Raw genomic sequence first — 14,818 nt, forward strand, 5'->3', positions numbered from 1 at the left:
TACATCAAAGATGGACACATAATGAAAGGGCATATTCTCCCCTTTATTGAAAAACGACAATAAAAATTACATCACATGTGTACTATTTGGTACAATTCTGTGTGCATTCTGACCTCAGGATCACATAGGCCCACAGTGAAATTGTAGGTTATTTTGCATGTTTATGGGCGGATGGGCGGAGGATGAGGTTGTATCCAGTCTCTCCTCTAATGTGTCGTATCGCTATTGCAAGCTGACAGCCCTGCTTTGTCTCAGGGAAATGGAAAAGTGTCCACAGTGGGTAAGCCCCCAGTGTGGCCCAGGTAATATGGCAGATCACATAAGTAGGCTTCATGGCTGATTGGTCTTTTATGACCCGTGTGGTCCTTATCATCCTTCAAACTGATGTCATCAGTAACTACTTCTGGAGCAACTTGCATTGACTTAGGCCTGCCCACTGTAGTACTCCCTACCTTTTCCATTACTTTATGACAACTGAGATTTCAAATAATATCTCTGGGGCAACAGGGTCACTACAGCAATGCTGTTCATCCCCCGTATGTCTGTGTGTTTCCGTGTGGGTTGGTATATCGTGGTGGCAGAGGCGGGTAGTAATGAGTAAAGAGGCTGTTCTTCTACCAGGATCAATATGGCGTAATTGCATTTGTGGGAGGGTTTTCCTGTCTTGGCTGGGTGTTCCTCATCTTGGCAATGAAGGAAAGCCAGATGTTGCAAGGGGTCCTCATGCTGTTATAGACCAATGAGCACCATGGTGCTAACAATCCTATTTCTATTCTTCCATCCTTGAAGACAAAACAGTTTGTCTTCACTGTTCAATGTTGATACATTCACACTTTTGCAGTGCATAATAAAGAGGAATTAAACTACAGAATGAGGAAGGCTTCTGTGTCCATGGTAACAGTGTCTGTGACTCTACAGAGTTCAGCAGTGTGAAAACATCTTGAGTTTTGGATCCAATCTGATTATGTTCATCCTTTTCTTTAGATTTTTCATTTGCCTGTCTTGCTCCTACTCCAATGCAACCGGCAGCAAACACTAAACAGGCCATATTCCATGTACCGTATTTTCGCGACTATAAGGCGCACTGGATTATAAGACGCGCCTTCAATGAATCGCCGATTTAAGAACTATTTTCCTATATAGGGCACATCGGATTATAAGGCGCATAGAATAGAAGATACTGCAGTAAAACGTTTGACTGGGGTTGCGTTATGCATCCACTAGATCGGGCTGTGCTAAATCAAACGTTATTAAGCGTTCACTCCCATGGTAACGTTGTTCAAACGTTAATGTGGATATTAACAATATCACTGACCCTCCAACTTTCGTTCTTGATTAATTAAAACATTCTTGGCAAATGCTTTCGTGCATCTTGCACCGAGAGGCAGCGCTGGAACAGACGGTGGCGCCTCGCGGCGGACTGTCAGCGCGATCCCGAGATCCAACTACGAGCTTTAATATACGCTGTTGGAGCTGGAATTACCGCGGCTGCTGGCACCAGACTTTCCCTCCAATGGATCCTCGTTAACCAGTATGGATCAACCAATTCATCCATTTATATGGCGCTCCGGATTATAAGGCGCACTGTCGTTTTATGAGGAAAAAAAATGGTTTTAAGTGCGCCTTATAGTTGCGAAAATACGGTATATTGAATGGTTCATTGGTGCAGTCAATATGTTGGGGTAGTGGCCCTCTGTGAGCATGCAAGCTGGCGACTGATATAAAAGCACCGGCGTGTTTTAGAAGTCTAGAGAAGAGCAGAGGATATCATTCCAAAAACTATGCTCATCACAAAGGCTGTTAATGAAGAAGGAGCTCACAAGAACTAAACAAGCTGTTCCTGTCATTCAAGGAAGAACGGCTCAATGAGAAAGGAGTGTTTATGGTTTGGTGAGAGGGTTTACCTATGAGTATAAAGCCCAGGGCTGCCAATAACGAAACCTGAATTATTATGTATACCGTATTTTCGCGACTATAAGGCGCACTTAAAATCCTTTTTTTTCTAAAAAAACGGCGCGTGCGCCTTGTAATCCGGAGCGCCGTATATATGGCTCAATTGGTTGATCCATACTGGTTAACGAGGATCCATTGGAGGGAAAGTCTGGTGCCAGCAGCCGCGGTAATTCCAGCTCCAACAGCGTATTGTAACGGACTGTGTTTTCATGTTCTGGAGCGGCGTTGCACTTTACAGAGTTTTGGGATGTTCAGTGAAGGGCGCACAATGTGACGTCACTCATCTTAGTGCCACCTATGGGGACACGGGAATTGTTGTTGTTTTGGAGAGCGATGGTGTGTTTTTGTTCGGCGTAGGCTACGGCCGACAGTAGCCTGTTTCTCGATAATAAAACCAGAAGATAAGCACATTGTCCAGAGATTCATTAGCGAGAGTCGCTACAGTATATTAAAGCTCGTAGTTGGATGTCGGGATCGCGCTGATGGTCCGCCGCGAGGCGCCACCGTCTGTTCCAGCGCTGCCTCTCGGTGCAAGATGCACCAAAGCATTTGCCAAGAATGTTTTCATTAATCAAGAACGAAAGTTGGAGGTTCAGAGATATTGTTAATATCCACATTAACGTTTGAACAACGTTTCCATGGGAGTAAAGAGTTTTCAGAACGCTTAATAACGTTTGATTTAGCACAGCCCGATCTAGTGGATGCATAACGCAGCCCCAGTCAAACCTTTTACTGCAGTTACTTCTATGCGCCTTGTGATCCGGTGCGCTCTATATATGAAAATAGTTCTAAAATTGGCGATTTATTGAAGGTGCGCCTTGTAATTCAGTGCGCCTTATAGTCGCGAAAATACGGTAACAACATAAGAGAGAGAGAGAATTGTTTTGTCCCCAAGGGGACATTTTTGTGCAACAGCAGCAATACAGTAAATTAAATGAAAAATGCGCAATATATATACAGTACAATAAAATAGCAGCGCAGAACATATTCCTTTGAATTTAAGTGAAAGTGAAATAGGGGTATCTACAGTGGGGTGGAATGTATAAAATTAAATTAGAAAATTAGATAAGACAGTAGTGCAATGTTACTGATATTAAATGAAGGCAGTAGTGCAGTGGTTATTCAAATAAACAAGGATTCAGCCAGAGGTGTTTTGTTGTACTCTTGTACTCAATGTCTTATTGCAGTTGGCAGGAATATTCCTGTATCTTTCGTTGGGACAGCAGAGCTGAATCAACCTGTTGGAGAAGGTGCTCTGCTGTGGTCAAGAGTTCCAACAAACTGTGGTCTGCCTGTGAGGTAGTCAGTGATCCAGGAGGTGGTTGGATGGTGTTGAATGCACCTGCGGCCGATGAAATCATCACTTGACCCTCTTCAGGAAAGAGAAGAGGGCCTCTTTCTGAGTGTCTTCAAGAGGCCTGATCAGGAATCCCATTCATCACATCAGTACCAATGGTTTCACAATATCAGGTGTGACTATTTACTTCATCATTGGTCAACTTATTGCATAATCAGGATTCATTTCATGTTGGAAACATGTGAAATGCAAGTTAAATTACATTTACAAGAAATGAATACATTTTGGTTGCTATGTGACTTTTGTTCCTAATTGAACACGTCTTACCTGATTAAATAGTCTTTAGTCCAACATGTGTCCTCGTAGGTGTCACAAACACACACACACACACGGCTGGATGTCCATGCATACCAATAGGCTATCACTTACAGCTGACAGGATATTGTGTGCTGTGGTGGATAAAAATACCACGGTTTCCAAGATGCTCACAAATCATATTTGTGTAAAAATACAGAATTGTTATCAGAAAATAATTCATGTTATTTATAAATATATCCAGTGCTGTAAAGTAGAATAGAAATACTAAGGATAAGTATGAACTTGAGTTAAGGACTTGCTGACTAAACATTGGTAAAGGAGAACTAGTCAAATAATTGGTCACTGATGACAAAAGAATGAAACAAAGTAGCCTTGTGGTAGCCAATATATTACCTGACATGCTTAAAAAATGTACAGTTCTGAATATGCATGGTACTAAATAAATACTTTTTGTTGTATTGTATTGTTTTCTAGAACACATAAAAGGCCTCCAGTTTAATTTAAAGATAACTATCATTTAAATGATAGTATTGGTCAGATCACATAATGTCAAAATAGCATATTCTTATATGGTTTGTTCCAGTCTGGATTGTCATTTCTAGTAATTGATTGCGTCTTAGCATCTTTAGGGCTAACCCAATAACAAAAATGTGGTCTATGTCACAGTGTGTTTTTATAATCGACCACACTATCAATGTTTGTTGCTTTGGACTCATGCCAGCGTCTACTGAAACCTGGCCCATGTTAAAGAACCAGCCATCCCATCGTAAGATGACTCCTGCTTGTGTCTTAGGGTAATTAGAAGTTCTTCCTGCAGGGGAGCCTGGGCCTAAATATTTGATCTGGTGGGAGCTGTGGCAAAACATGTCATGCCGCGTGCGTCTTTTGTCGGCCGTACAGGAGCAGCTGGTAAGGTGCTTTGTGTCTGGAAAAGGACGGGCATGGGTGGACGGCTCGGCGGGTGCATTGATGTGTAGATGTGTGCTGGTGATAAAGTGGAATTGTGTGAACGTGCGGGCGGTGTGTGTTTGAGTGTGTGTGTGTGTGTGTGTGATTGTGGGTAAACCGAACCGACAGAGACGGAAACTGTTTTGATCAGAGAAGAGACATGGAGCTGAAAAGGCTCTCATCATAGCACAGTTAGTCACTAGGCTCTATGAGAAGGGAAGAAGCCCAAACTGACTTAAAAACAGCCCGGATCTGGAAGACGCGGATGGATTTCCTTCTTTAATGTACTGCAACGCTTTTTTCTTCTTCATTCCATTTTTGACAGATATGTGTCACAAAGATGTCAACACGCAGCGGCCAGGGATCGGACTCGGTCATCAAGCCCCTGGACACCATCCCTGAGGACAAGAAGGTGAGGGTGCAGCGCACGCAGAGCGGCTTCGACCCGTTTGAGAAGCCCGCCAGCCAGGTGAAGAGGGTCCACTCTGAGAACAATGCCTGCATCAACGCCAAGTGCTCGCCCGCCACCAAGGAGTCGCCCAAACTGCGGCGCCACTCCAGCCCTAGTTCTGTAAGTACACCTCTCAGATCCAGGAGGAGCCTCTTGGGGCCTGTAGCGAAGCTTCTGTCATTGGAACAATACAAAATGCTTCTCATGTCACAAATTGGAGAACTATAGAAAATATCCTGGTTACGAATTGTAATAAAGAAAAGGAAGTAAAATGAATTCTAATTGTAAATGGACTTTACTTGTACCATGCCCCCCGAAGGTCAGTTTGGTTTATTTAGGTTTATTTAGTTCCAGATCACAAAAGAAGTCATTTAAGTTGGCCATTCCTATAGAACAGGTGGGAGCGCCTCCTTACACTCTGTGTAAGATATGAACCACATGAGAGATGATAGATAGACCAGGGACACCTGGAAGAGGACCATGGACTGTACATAAAGTCACTGCAGCGTCACCCATTGGTTTGTGGACCACCATTCTGAAGTTGGGGCGCTTGGCTGTCGCCATGGTCACCATGTAACCCCCAAAAATACTGGCAGAAATACCAGCAGGAGAACAAAAACAAGAAAAAAAGCCACCAGCACCACGAATGGTGTTGATGACACAGTATCTGGTGGGCAGGCTCCTCTGTTTGAGTTGATAAACAGTGGGTAAAGAAGCAGTCAACAGTTGTGCCACCGTTACCATGGAAACTCAGTGTTTCATTCTAAAAAAGGATAGGGTTTTTCTCGCTCATAATTAGTACTGATCTTTACTGAAGCTTTTAATTCAACATTTTCATCAAAATTAGGGAAGTGGGGCTTTAATAGGCTTTGATTATAATGTTGCATTTTACTGTATATTTTGTGGTAATACACATATTATCATATCATGATATCATAGGCTTGGCGACCGCAGAAAGGTTAGAATTCAGAAATTACAAATACAAGAAACTCATCCCTCTGGTAAAATATGAGTTCAACTATGATTTAAGGGCTGTGTTTCAAGTGCCAACAATGTCCCCACATATAAACAGGACGTTTCCAGACCACTGTCTTTTAGGGACACAGTGGTGGTCCCCTGCAGGGTAGATGTTGAGATGGAAGTAGCCTAGCAGCTACCAACATGTTCTGGCCACTACTAGTCCTACAGTGGTCCGTTTGCCACTCATTCCCCTGCTGTTTGACACAGGTTTACACTGGTGCGCCATGATATATATACCACTTTATTTTATTGTGGGTTCAACTGTTTCTTTTCTAAAGGGGAACTGTAAATGATGGACAACGTACAGAGAAAATATTAACCTGTCATGTAGGTTTTAAATGTTTATCCTGGTTCATCAAAAAAACTGGTATTATGGTATAGTGGTCTGTCTGCTGGTCCAAGAGCCACAGACATATATTTATAGACGTTCCCATCTTGACTTGATGCCACCAAGTGACGCAAGAGTCTGCAGCTACCGAGATAGAAGGCTACATTTTATTTGACCAAAATGTGACGATTAACTTTGTTGAAATGAAAAAAACCTGAAAGGGTTAAAGCTGGTTAAAACAAGGACAGCTACACTGCAGTATGGACCTGTCAATCACTCCATAGATCAGACGCTGCTTTATGGTCTATTTGAATTTGTTTACATGTTTACTGAGGGAATAAAACGAGAAGTAGAGCCATCCTCTCATAGACTTCCACAGGACTGGTGGAGTCACCCTGGTGGACAGCAAGGAGAATGCAGCTTCTCAGAAAAAGGATGGTTAGTTTCCTCGCGGTAGCAGTAAAGACGGCCAGTACAGATAACAATTAAACACTTCTTGGAATTGTCGGGACACGCCAACATTTTCATTCAGCTCATAGAAAAGGGGTTTTACACTTTTCTGAGGTACAAAATTGTTGAAGCTAAATCCTAAATGTGAGGTAAAATTGCGAAAGAATGTCAAACCGATGCATACATACATCTGTGTAGAGGGATGAGGAAGATGTAAAATGTCCTCAACTTAATAAAATTTGGAAATTTTATTTTTATTTTTGAGGTTTCACTGGATCTTTATTCCTCATTTTATTGCAACCTTTTTCTTGAAAATAGTTGAAGGCTACGGACTGGAGACGTAGAACCACAAGCTATTAATTCATTTTTATAAAAGTTATTTCAACACTTATTTTCCCACCATAGTCAAACATGAAAACCCGTACTTTTTCAACAGTAGCATGCACTTGCTTTTCTTTCACGTAGCCTTGGCTTTTCAAATTGTTTCCAAACAACAAATAACAAATAACATTTATGTTCTCCTTCTGAAACTCATTTTCCTACCTCTGTTCTCTCACATGAATAATGAAAGGCGTTTTACAAACACCATCATCTTCTTAATCATGAAAATGAACATTTCAGGTTGTATACATATAGTATGCAGTTCCTGTTTTAATTCCTACTGCAAATGGGAAATGTCAAATGAATCTGCACACAAATTAGATTTAATAAATGTGATATGAGGCTTGAGTGATTGCCTGCCAGCATCGCTGCAAGACGCTAATGAATTGATTCAGCTGTGATTATGAAACGGGTTCAATTGCCCCTCCTCGTTTAGGGAGCTTGAGCCACAGCTTGTGGATCAGACATGGCCTGTAGAAAAACTCTGGTATGATGCCACGTACCATTGGTCACTGTGACCACACAATCTCTGCCATATCTTGAGAAGTGACATACTAATAATACAACTCACATACAATAATACAATACAACTCAAACGTCTATAAAGGATGAAGTCATCCATTTTTGGACAGACAGATTGATGTGAACAGCTACACAACCATTTAGTGAGTTCTCACATAACGAATCACATCCAGGCATTTTCACCGTTTTTGGCCTTGTGCAAAATATTCTGAGTTCTCTTTTCTGGGCCACTGAATTGAGATCTTCTTTCTTTCTTTAGCCTACAAGTCCCAAGTTTGGAAAGGCTGATTCCTATGAGAAGCTGGAGAAACTGGGAGAGGGTTCATATGCTACAGTTTACAAAGGAAAGAGCAAGTGAGTAGAGTGTGCATGTCCAATCTCCATTTAACCTTTTGCAATTTTTCGGGCAGAAAGTGACTTTTACATTTGATTATACAGTGCTGCAGTGAATTAATTAAATATTAGTTACATAGTGTATATTTGTTTTGTGAATAATTTATCTCCTGTCTGTAGCACTGCAAACACCACACATGAAACATCCTTTTTTCTAACTTCTTATCACAATGAGAAGGATGTTTTGCTAATTCAATTCTTGAAAAAGCAAGTCCAAACCTTGTAGACTCTAATCTCCTCAGTAATGATGTTATTTTACTACACCAGTTTTGATTAGTGAGCTTCATTCAGTTGTAATCCTGTGGCCTTGTACCCGGGTCTCACTTCGCTGCTGCTAAATTACATTTCATTTACTTGACAAACGTCGCTGTTTTCTGGCTTTTTTTCTGGCTAAATGTAATGGATTTTTTTCACAAAAAAAGGAAACAGGATTGTTCTGCTTTGTTTGTTGCCAGGGTGAATGGGAAACTGGTCGCTCTGAAGGTGATTCGTCTGCAAGAGGAGGAAGGGACGCCCTTCACAGCCATTCGGGAAGGTAAGAGTTTCAGCATGTTTCTGGCAATAATAATAATAATAACTTTGAAGGTACAAATAAACTGCTTGGCAACCTCTCTCTCTGAAACTTGTAGATGAGTGCATGAGTCGGCCAACCTTGTCCGAGTGGCTTTTCAGTTCATCAAACAAAAAGGCAAAAAGTCCTCACACCTGTGTGGGATGTTACAGTAACAACATCTGCTTCCTATACGCACAGAGAAACATTCCGAGGTACTCTGAGGCCTGCTGTCATGACCCTTTTAAAGCTTTGGGGACTATTTTTAAAACATGTTGAATATGTCTTAAAAAAATAAATCCTACATTTCACTATTCAAGCAATGTCATGGTAAGAATAATCTCTATACACACACACCTACACACACACACACCTACACACACACAGCAGCAGCACGGAGCGCGTCCAGCGCTGCACTACTGGCTGCCTGAACACTTACTTTCACACGCATCACTGCCTTTTGAATATAGATGAGAAAACAACTGTATCTGTTTGATCTGTGTATTACTCAGGACTGATGAAGTGAGCGAACCTCCCCCCCCCCCCCCCCCACCACACACACACATATTCTCCCTGGGAGCGGATCAGAAAGCCACTTTGAAATTGAACAATTTCAGAAATGAATGAGTAGGAAGCTGAGCCCTGGCATGTGAGCAGCATTACACACTGCTGCTGAATAAAGTAAAATAACGGGTGTGTGTGTGTGTGTTGGCCATTACTAGAGATATGATGGGTGTGTGAGTGAGACAGGGGGTCCGGTCCTCAGAGGTATTTGACTGTAGTGCTACCTGCTTACCACCGTATATTACCAACAGGAAGTCACACAGAAAGCATTCATGAGGTCCCATCCCTCGCCGGCTCTCTGAGGATTAGTGTCAGTAGAACTTTGTGTTTGTTAATCACATTGGCAACTGTGTGAGTATCCCACCTTCTTAAAATAAGAGGACATTAAGTTTCTCCCATTCTGTCTTAATGAGTTATGCGTTACTATTTTGGAGAAGGAAACAGCGGCTGCACGTAAACTTGCCAATAATGAATCAATGGCGAGATGTTGGAGACGGCAATGTGAAGCACTGCGGCACGGAACGACTCTGCGTCAGTAGTCGTTTCTCTGCCACGTGGACACCTGCACCTTATATGTACACATCCTTTTTTCCTTCTAAATTTAGTTGGTGCGCTCTATGGTCCAGAAATTACAGTATATTCTCGCAATAAAAAACACTTGATTTCTTATAACAGTCAATATTCACAGTCACAAGTGCCCACCTGAAAGCTGACCATTGAAGTAGAACATTATTTGTACATTTTTCCTTCAAACTTGTTAATAATATGTTACATGAGAAGAAATGCGTAGGACCGGTAATGAAACAATCGTCAAGTCAAGGTTTTCAGCTGCGTCGATGTTTCTCACCAAAATCTGTCCCACGTGAATTCTGTAAACCTTTGCTTTTGTATCTCAGCCTGTTATTTTCCAAAAGCCTCCCTGACTCCGAAGAAGTAGATCCCATGTGAAAGTCTAAATAATCCATGGCAGAATGTGCTGATCACCCCCTGCCTCCCCAGTAAGACTCTCTAAGCTCTGCCAGTAAAGTAACCATCTCCCCATCATATCATCTCCCTGCTCTACCTATTAACACTGTCCATTGCATCATAAATGTGTTGACAAATGTGTGAGAACGCACAGCTGTAATCCACCCAGTGTTATCCTTCCTTTGTTAATCCCCTCTAACGATGTAGCGAGGCTTCCGGAGGGCCGAGCCGCGTCCCAACGATGCAGCTAATGAAGGCTGCAGATCACAGCGCTGCTCTGCTTTCCCTTTAACTCTCTGCTGTTTCCATCTCTGCAGCATCTCTTCTGAAAGGCCTGAAGCATTCCAACATCGTGCTCCTCCATGACATCATCCACACCAAGGAAACCCTGACTCTGGTGTTTGAATACGTGGTAAGCTGCCACATTAAGATCAGCCCCTGTGAGCCTGGACCGTTCTAAACAGAACAGAGGTCACGACCTGCGTGTTGGACATCTTGACCTCGTTGTTGTCAAGTTTACGTTTTTAATACTTGGAGCTGTGGTATTGTGATTGGAGTACTCTTGGTTATTGGGCACTTGAAGAATGTTCCAACAGCTTGAGCTTTTTCCACCAAAGAATGGAAGCAAAAAGCATCGTAGGCTGGTCGGTCGATGCTCAGTACAGAAATACAGATTGAAGTCCAATGTTTTAGAGGATTCTCGGTGGAGGTGCAGATGGCTCAAACACTGTTGACTGCAGGTTAGAGATGGTAAAAACTGAAATAGACCAGTTCTCTTCCCATACTTCAGATGTTTTTGTGGGTGTCTGTGTTTTGCAAGGTAACATTTCTGTTTTAGTCAGTGGAGTCTAGCTGCTTTGAAGGCAGCAATACAATGTGTCAGAATAAAATAAGACGTTCAGAGACATTAATCAATTAACAAAACTTTGGGAACAGGGGAACGGGTGAGGCTTAAAGGTTACCTTTTGTTCAATGTCCCTCCTCTCAAGCTGTTGAGGAGATGCTGGTCCTCTCCTGCTGCTTCCCAGCCCTGTAAATATATGTCCTTCTAACCATGATGAAGGGCTGCAGGTGTGCCCAATGCCATGTGGCTATTGGTTGCAGCACACACCCTGTACTCCCTCCCCCAACCTGAACCTGTGGATGCGTTGGTTAGGCCTCCCTCCCTGGTTCGACAAATGTATTTGAGTCACCTAAAAGGAAAGAGACCCACTTACAAATCCGTTTAGGTAGATCCTTTATTCCTAATATTGTTTCAGATTCGAAATTAGAACCAGAATGAAAAGCCATTTATTTCCACATATGTTACACATAGAGAAATTTGTCCTGATGATTGGTGCAATATAAGAATAAAACAGAATAAAATAATAAAAATATAAAAGCAAAACATACACAGAAAAGACTGCTCCAGTGTTGTAGCCAGCAGAAAACAGCATGACATTTTTAAAATGTCACAAACCTTTAAATTGCTGTTATTATGAACACAGCAAATTAACTTCTTATTTATTCTCTTGAAATGTCCAAATACCTTAAAGTTCAATAGAACAATAATTCTGAAGAATAAAAATCTACCTCAGAATATCTTTACTAATAATGATTAAAAGATACTTTTTAGTTCATCTTCAACGTTTTAAACAGATGAGGTTAAAAGACAGAAAAAATGCACATCCTGTGGAACCCCTTTGCATATGTATGCGCTGATAACCACATTGATATTCAGCTCAATCTTTGATCTTCAAAGGCTGAGCGAGGCCAAATCTGTCAACCAGAACAAGCTAACTCAGCTTTCCACCACTTCTTCATTTTAATGAGACTGAAGAGTGCGGAGCCGCTGTTGCTTGATAGAACGCTCATCCAAAGGTCAGCTTTTCAAGGAGGTTTGGTGAGACGTGCTTGGAGCTCAGCAGGTCACACTAGAATGAAGAATGAGAGCAGAGGTAAGAGGTCAGTTAACCCTCAAAGTTAGATCTGCCATGTTTATTCATGTCTTTGATTTATTTATTTCAATTTGGATGCAACACAGTCATTTACATATGAGCAATTACTTTCCCATTCAGGACTTCGGCCACCTGGTAAACAATGTTACTCAGCACAGGCTCTGATCATCAGATAATGTAGTTTGTAAATATCAGTGCGATTTTAGAGCCAACACTCCTCCATCCTCAATATCCTAACTTAACACAGAGGTGAAGGGCCAGTGGAGCAATGCATGGAGGGGGTCAGTAGATGGAATGCGGGGCTTCTGCAGATGCTCAACTTCCAAACAAATCACCTAAAGCCCTTGAGGAGCATCATGAGGAACCCATGGTGGGTCCTAGATGAAACTGTGGTATATAAAAGGTTTTATTCGTAGAACCCTATTGGTGGCTTCTAAATGAGACCGTTGGATCTTAAAAGGTTTTATATGTAGAACTTGTTCTTGAGGAAATCGTTGGACTATAAAAGTGTCGTTTCTGAATGTTTTTAAATTCCATTTATTGTTTACAACGCTACCAGCAATAAACCGGGAAAAAACATGTGTCTATAGCGTCTCCACCTTCTCATGTCGCGCGGTATTAATATAATGCTTTCCCGCTTTTATTTCACAGCATACAGACCTGTGTCAGTACATGGACAAACACCCCGGGGGTCTCCATCCAGATAATGTGAAGGTACAGTATACGTTATTATTCTAGTCTCCAAACTTGTGGTTTAATAATAAGGACACTGAATGAACACCAAATGCTAATGAAGTTTGGACGGAAAAAACAGGAGCAATGTTTCCACCAGGAACACCACATGAGTGTGTCACCTTGAAACCACAAATATAGTCATGTGACCTCCGAATTCAGCTGTCCTTCTCGTGTGGTCTTCTCTAGTCCACATCAATCTGCGGGTCAGATCGCATTGGAGGGTTGTTCAAAATGAGTTTTTTCTGTCAAATATTGCATTGTTTGACCTCTTCAGGAGCAACACTGATTCTGTAAAACAATCTGTGACTAGAAAGTAGCTGGCATGGCATGACTTCAATTAATCGCACATTTTTATCTATTGTAAATGTCCCTACCATAATTTTTTCTTGATTTTAATGCTCTCATCAACATGGAAAAGTTGCTCTATGAAAATGTTTTATTTCACTGAAAAAAAACATTGCCAAACAGTACAAAATAAAATTATAAAGTGCACATTTCAGGTAAACAATGACTCAGCGTATAGTACAGATAAACCATGGCGCAATTTTTTCTTTTTTTCAAGTTTGCTGTGAACAAAGCCGTCTTATTTCAGAAACAATGAACCTTAACAGTTAGGTTCGCAATACGAGGTAAGCCTACTACATCTTTGCTTTCAGCAGCTACTCAAACAGACAGGCCAATCACAATCATCCACCCCCATCCCAAATAAAACACAAACAAAAAAAAACCTGTTAATTCCACAATTAAAAAATTCACATTGTTAAAATGGGTTTGCGTTAAAGTCGTTAATAATGGGTTTAACTGTTTTTATACATATCTCTAATGTAGCAATGTACGTAGATTTTTTTTAAATCACTCAATCCATTGATCCATCAATCCATCATCATGACAAAGATGATACAAAATGCACTGCTTTTTAACACCACTTCATTTTCCCTTTTGGTGATTTCTTTGTTAATTTGAATGGACACAAAAAAGTATGAAAAATATTTATTTTTTTCAAGTTGATATTCGATTGTAGATTGTGGATATATTCTTATTTGTATGTAGCTTAAACATAATTTGGTACTGCCCATGTTAACCTGTATTTAAACAGGACCACATGGTGTGGGACGTGACCCAACAGGACAAATAGAAAGACATGATGGTGGAGTGAAAGAGGCCGAGTGATGATGATGATGATGACGTTGGTGTGAAGACGTTCTCTCACACTTGAAGCTGACGCTTCAGGCTTCGTTTGTTATGTAACAGCTCGTACCTTTTGCCCTGGAGGATTTACATAAGTACTCCGCCTTCTCCCTGCTGACAGCCGCCTCCATGCAATTCAAATGAATAATTAAGGCTTATTCTGAGGCGTTGCTTGGCACCTGCTGACTTTGTTACTTATTGGTGAGACAACTGAGCAGTGCTTCCTAATCCGTTGATAAGGCTCATGGCCCGGTTCCTGCAGGCATGAAGATGAAATAGAGGCTGCTCGGGAACTACTCAATGGTTTTAATAATCCGCCACACGGAGGATGGCAGCTCTTTTCTTTGGGTGTTATCAAGGAAAGGCTGTAGCATTAAAGGCAGTATGGCTAAAGCATTTACTATTCATTCAGCATGTCTGAAGAGAAAGGAACCCTGTGGCTGTCACTAGACGGTAGTCATCGGTAGTCAAACAACGATAAAGATAAGCCCATGCTTGTTTACTCATTCTTAACTTCAGAGTTGATTTCCGTTTCTAGTCCCATTTGCCATACAGACTGTAAACAGTCAAAACTTTGACTTTTATCCCTTTTTAGTGGTGGAAATGGGCTCCCAGCTTTCCTTTGAAAAAGTAAGATGACAAAACAGAATTCTGCTTATACATATATTTATAAGTAGAGCTGGAGTTTTTTTTTTCTCCATCGACAGTGGAGAAATGAAATGTAGCACTTTGAATTTGCATGCTGTAAATGTGTGTACACTATCAATGTTATTATCAGAACGAGGTTGCCAGGTTGGGTAATAATGTGCATGGACAT

At 41.4% G+C, this 14,818-nt stretch overlaps 1 protein-coding gene across 3 annotated transcripts in view; it reads left to right on the forward strand.

The window, feature by feature from the left end:
- Positions 1–14,818, forward strand: part of cdk14 (cyclin dependent kinase 14) — a 112,577-nt gene that overhangs the window by 28,668 nt on the left and 69,091 nt on the right. For all 3 annotated transcript variants that reach the window (XM_037453024.2, XM_037453026.2, XM_037453025.2), the window contains 5 exons: positions 4,842–5,087; positions 7,928–8,022; positions 8,517–8,596; positions 10,459–10,553; positions 12,730–12,792. In XM_037453024.2, the coding sequence (XP_037308921.1) occupies positions 4,842–5,087; positions 7,928–8,022; positions 8,517–8,596; positions 10,459–10,553; positions 12,730–12,792 (579 nt within the window). The remainder of the gene's footprint in view (positions 1–4,841; positions 5,088–7,927; positions 8,023–8,516; positions 8,597–10,458; positions 10,554–12,729; positions 12,793–14,818) is intronic.

This window comes from Pungitius pungitius, chromosome 11 (genome assembly GCF_949316345.1).
Source record: "Pungitius pungitius chromosome 11, fPunPun2.1, whole genome shotgun sequence".
NCBI classification, from domain to species: domain Eukaryota; kingdom Metazoa; phylum Chordata; class Actinopteri; order Perciformes; family Gasterosteidae; genus Pungitius; species Pungitius pungitius.